This window comes from Propithecus coquereli, unplaced genomic scaffold, assembly GCF_000956105.1.
Source record: "Propithecus coquereli isolate 6110/MARCELLA unplaced genomic scaffold, Pcoq_1.0 Scaffold7, whole genome shotgun sequence".
NCBI classification, from domain to species: domain Eukaryota; kingdom Metazoa; phylum Chordata; class Mammalia; order Primates; family Indriidae; genus Propithecus; species Propithecus coquereli.
This window is the reverse complement of record NW_012153062.1, coordinates 14,159,911-14,163,574: the sequence shown is the minus strand read 5'-3', so window position 1 is coordinate 14,163,574 and position 3,664 is coordinate 14,159,911. Positions and strand designations below refer to the sequence as shown.

At 34.1% G+C, this 3,664-nt stretch overlaps 1 protein-coding gene across 8 annotated transcripts in view; it reads left to right on the top strand.

The window, feature by feature from the left end:
• The window catches only part of PRKACB (protein kinase, cAMP-dependent, catalytic, beta), a 149,299-nt gene that overhangs the window by 93,880 nt on the left and 51,755 nt on the right, over positions 1 to 3,664 (top strand). For 3 of the 8 annotated variants that reach the window (XM_012661094.1, XM_012661092.1, XM_012661098.1), the window contains exon 1: positions 2,420 to 2,658. The exons of 4 other annotated variants lie outside the window; for them this stretch is intronic. In XM_012661094.1, coding sequence (XP_012516548.1) covers positions 2,649 to 2,658 — 10 coding nt within the window. In that variant the 5' untranslated portion in view covers positions 2,420 to 2,648. Of the gene's footprint in view, positions 1 to 2,419; positions 2,659 to 2,878; positions 3,253 to 3,664 lie in introns of those variants that run through there. One more of the 8 variants, XM_012661095.1, reaches the window with a different exon arrangement.

Sequence of the window (3,664 nt, the reverse complement as noted above, 5' to 3'; positions counted from 1 at the left end):
TATATTGCATCTATATGTTTTATAAACCTGGTGATACAGTGTTAAAATTATTGGTTCATACAATTTTAAGTCTTTTAAAGAGATTAAGAGATAAAAACAGAAAAATGTGTATTTATACAGTCTCTAACTTATATATTTACCATTTTCAGTGTTCTTCATCTCTTCCTGCCAATTAGAGTTATTGTCTAGTGACATTTCCTTTCAGCCTTAAGGATTTCATCAAATATTTCTGCTTGCAAAATATATAACCAGTTGTTTGTTGTTTACCTGGGAATGTTTTATTTCACATTTATTTTGAAGGATAGTTTTCCTTGATGGACAAATTTGTTTCGTTTTCCTTTTGGCATTTTTAATATGTCATTCCACTTCTTTTCTGGCTTCTCATTTCTAGTGAGAAGTCATCACTAATCACACTGGTTTTCTCCCATACGTGATTAGTCATTTCTCTCTTGATACTTTCAAGATTTTCTCTTTGTCTTTATCTTTCAACAACTTGACTATGATGTGTCTAAATGTGGATGTCTTTTGTGTTTATCCTAGTCAGCATTAGTTGAGCTTCCTCAATCTGTAGGTTGATGTTTTCCATCGAAATTGGGACATTTTCAGCCATTATTTCTTCAAATATATTTTCTTCACCCGTTGTCTCTTTCCTCTCCTTCTAATTTCCACTAGATGAATGTTGGTACCTTTGATATCCCACACATTTCTGAGGCTCTATTCATTTTTCTTCTATGTTTTTTCTCTGTGTTCTTTGGATGATTTTCATTGATTTATCTTCAAGTTCACCGATTTGATCTTTTGCTCTTACAAATCTGCTGTTTGGCCTGTAGTGAGTTTTTAAATTTTGGTTATTGTACTTTTCAAGTCTATACTTTTGATTTTTTAAATGATTTTGTTTTCCATATTGAAATTTTCTATTTGTTATATTGTTGCCATCATATTCTCCTTTTATTCTTTAAACATAAACACAGTTTTTAAAAAAATTCTTTTTACATATTCATAACAGCTGTTTTGAAGTCTTTGTCTGCTAAATCCTAGATCTGGGCCCATTCAGGGACATTTTCTATTGACTGCTTTTTTTACTCATTATGGATTACACAAGTTTTTGTCAAAAATTGATTTGTTAAAATATTTTAGTAGTTCTAGATTCAGATTATTCATTCTTCCCTGAGAGTTAGTTTTGTTTATGTTTTATTTTGTTTTAATAACCTCCTTGGTCTTAATGTATGGAATCTGTATCCTCTGTGATGTGTGACTGCTACTTTTTCTGATCAGTATTTTTTCTGATTCTAAGTTTTATTTTTAACCTAGCTTACTAGAGATTGCCGTGTCTCCATAGCTTAGTTGTTATTCAACAGTTAATCAGAGGTTGTGCTCAAACGCCTGGACCAGTGAGTGCTGATGGAACTGTGTGCTAAGTGGGAACATATTTAACGTTCAGGCAGTTTTCAAGTCTGTACCAGCTTTAACTTTCCACTGGGCCCTCTTTAGTCTCGTTTGTGCATGCCATCGCCTCCTAGTCAGCCAGGGAAATGTGGAGAACTTATCTAGCTCCTATCTCACTCTCTCATTTCCATTTTCCCTGTTAAATTTCTTGCTAGACCACAGTCTGCTCTCACCCCTATCAGGGCTACAACCTTAGACTTGTACAGCTGGGCACTTTTCCCATTAATTTCTTATAGCTTGGATTTTTTGTTGTTATTATTGACAATTTTACTAATGGGTTTTTGACCTTCACTCCAGAACAAGTCAGCCCTCTCCAGCAGGGAAGCTGCTAGTTTTCATGACCAGCCCTTCCCTGGTAGAATTACTGTATTGACTGAGCTATGAAGGAATAGGAGCAGTCCCAGGCAAGAACATCACAGACTCCTACTGTTCTTATGCAAAGTTCAGCAGTTTTTTTATGAATAAATACTCCTCAATTTGTTGTTGTAATTGCTCAATTTCAAGAGCCATGAAATCATTATTTTTGACAATTTGTCCAACTCCATATTTGTTTCTTGGGGAGATTTTCTGACTTACTTCTCCATCACCAGAAGCCCTGCCTCACCTAGCAACTTTTAAAATGGCAAGTTCGCTTGCTAAAGTTCCTCTTAGTAAGGCACCATTCTATAGATCTTTTGTACCATTTTGGTACAAATTTTGGGTCTCTGGGAATCAAAACAGTCTGTTCACCACACCATCGAGTCTGCTACCTTGCTATACAATCTGTCATCTTAATCCTGTTTGCTATGAGGAATTTAACACTTCAACAATAATTGCCAGTAACTTTTTTGTGTATTACCTTCTTTTGAATACCACATGGATGGCATCTGACACTGTCTGTAATGCTGAATTTAATGGAAGCTGATAAATGTTATTCTATGATTCTCCTTTATAAATGCAGACATATATATAGTATTATATTTTGTCTCTTCCATAATATAGAATGTTTAAATGGTTAACATTTGTGCTGCAGTATAGCTTTCTGGCTCATGAAAAATGAAAGCTATCAGCGATCTGGGCAATAAGATTCATCGCCAATAGTCACTAGCAACAGCACACAGCATTTTAATATCAGTGAGGTCCACAGCTAGCAGTAAGAGCTGGTGTAATTGAAAGACGTTTAGGTGCAATCATTCTGCTGTTTGTTCCTTGCCAGGTTCAACATGGGATTGTGTGAGTATTTGAAGAAAACAGCAATCTTTTTTGTATCTTTGAAAAATGTAAAAAGGGTAGATTAGTGCTTAAATTTAAGGAACGTGGTAATTTGAGAATCATGTGGCTCTAAAATAAAAAGGTATTTTATTTGTCTTGGTTGCTTAAAGCTTTAGAAAAGCTACTCCTTGGTTACAAGTGAACCGATAATTCTGGTCTAATGTTGCCGTGGTAACAACTCATGCTGATATAATTGAGAACATCTTATACATCCTGGTTCGAACATTTTCTCCCTGCCATTTTGAGTTGTTCTAGTGGTATATGAAGGAGGCTAGGATAACTAGCTTGAAAGAAATTAAATCTAGTTATATATATCTTCGGCATTAATCTGATGTTTACTAGTGATATCTCATGCTAGACAGTTATGCTTTGCTTCTAGGGACTTTTCTTTTTAAAACAAAAGAAAGCTCTTTTCATTTTCTGTGTGCTGCATGTTCCAGTGTATGTGTTTACACCATCGGTTCTTCTCCCTCTAGAGATTAGCATAATTCCCTTTGCTGTTGGATTGTTGTTTTGAGCAATATGTTTTGGAAAGGTTGGTTTTCATCATGAGTGGTAAGTATGCTCTCTGAGACTCTGCAGTTGTATATTTTTAAAAAATATTTAACTATAAGAAGAAAAAATATTTTTAAGGGGATGTAAAGCCAGAGCTACAGTGAATTGTGTTTTGTATTGATGCTTTTGCAAAGTAGGCATTATAGTAAATTGCTTTTAAAAGGCATTAAGAACTGTAAACAATTAATGCCACTATTAATAGTCAATACCAATAATCAGTTACTAATTTTCTTTATGGTTTGATTGATTGTATTCATTGTGCTCTATTATTAATTCTGTTATAAATTAGTGACTAGAAGACCCACCATGATAAGAGAGGAATTTTTAAAAATATCTGATCCTGAAGATAATTAGTTAACTTTCCCTTGATTATCTTTCTCATCCTGATACTAATTTGTGTTAGATTCTTTTT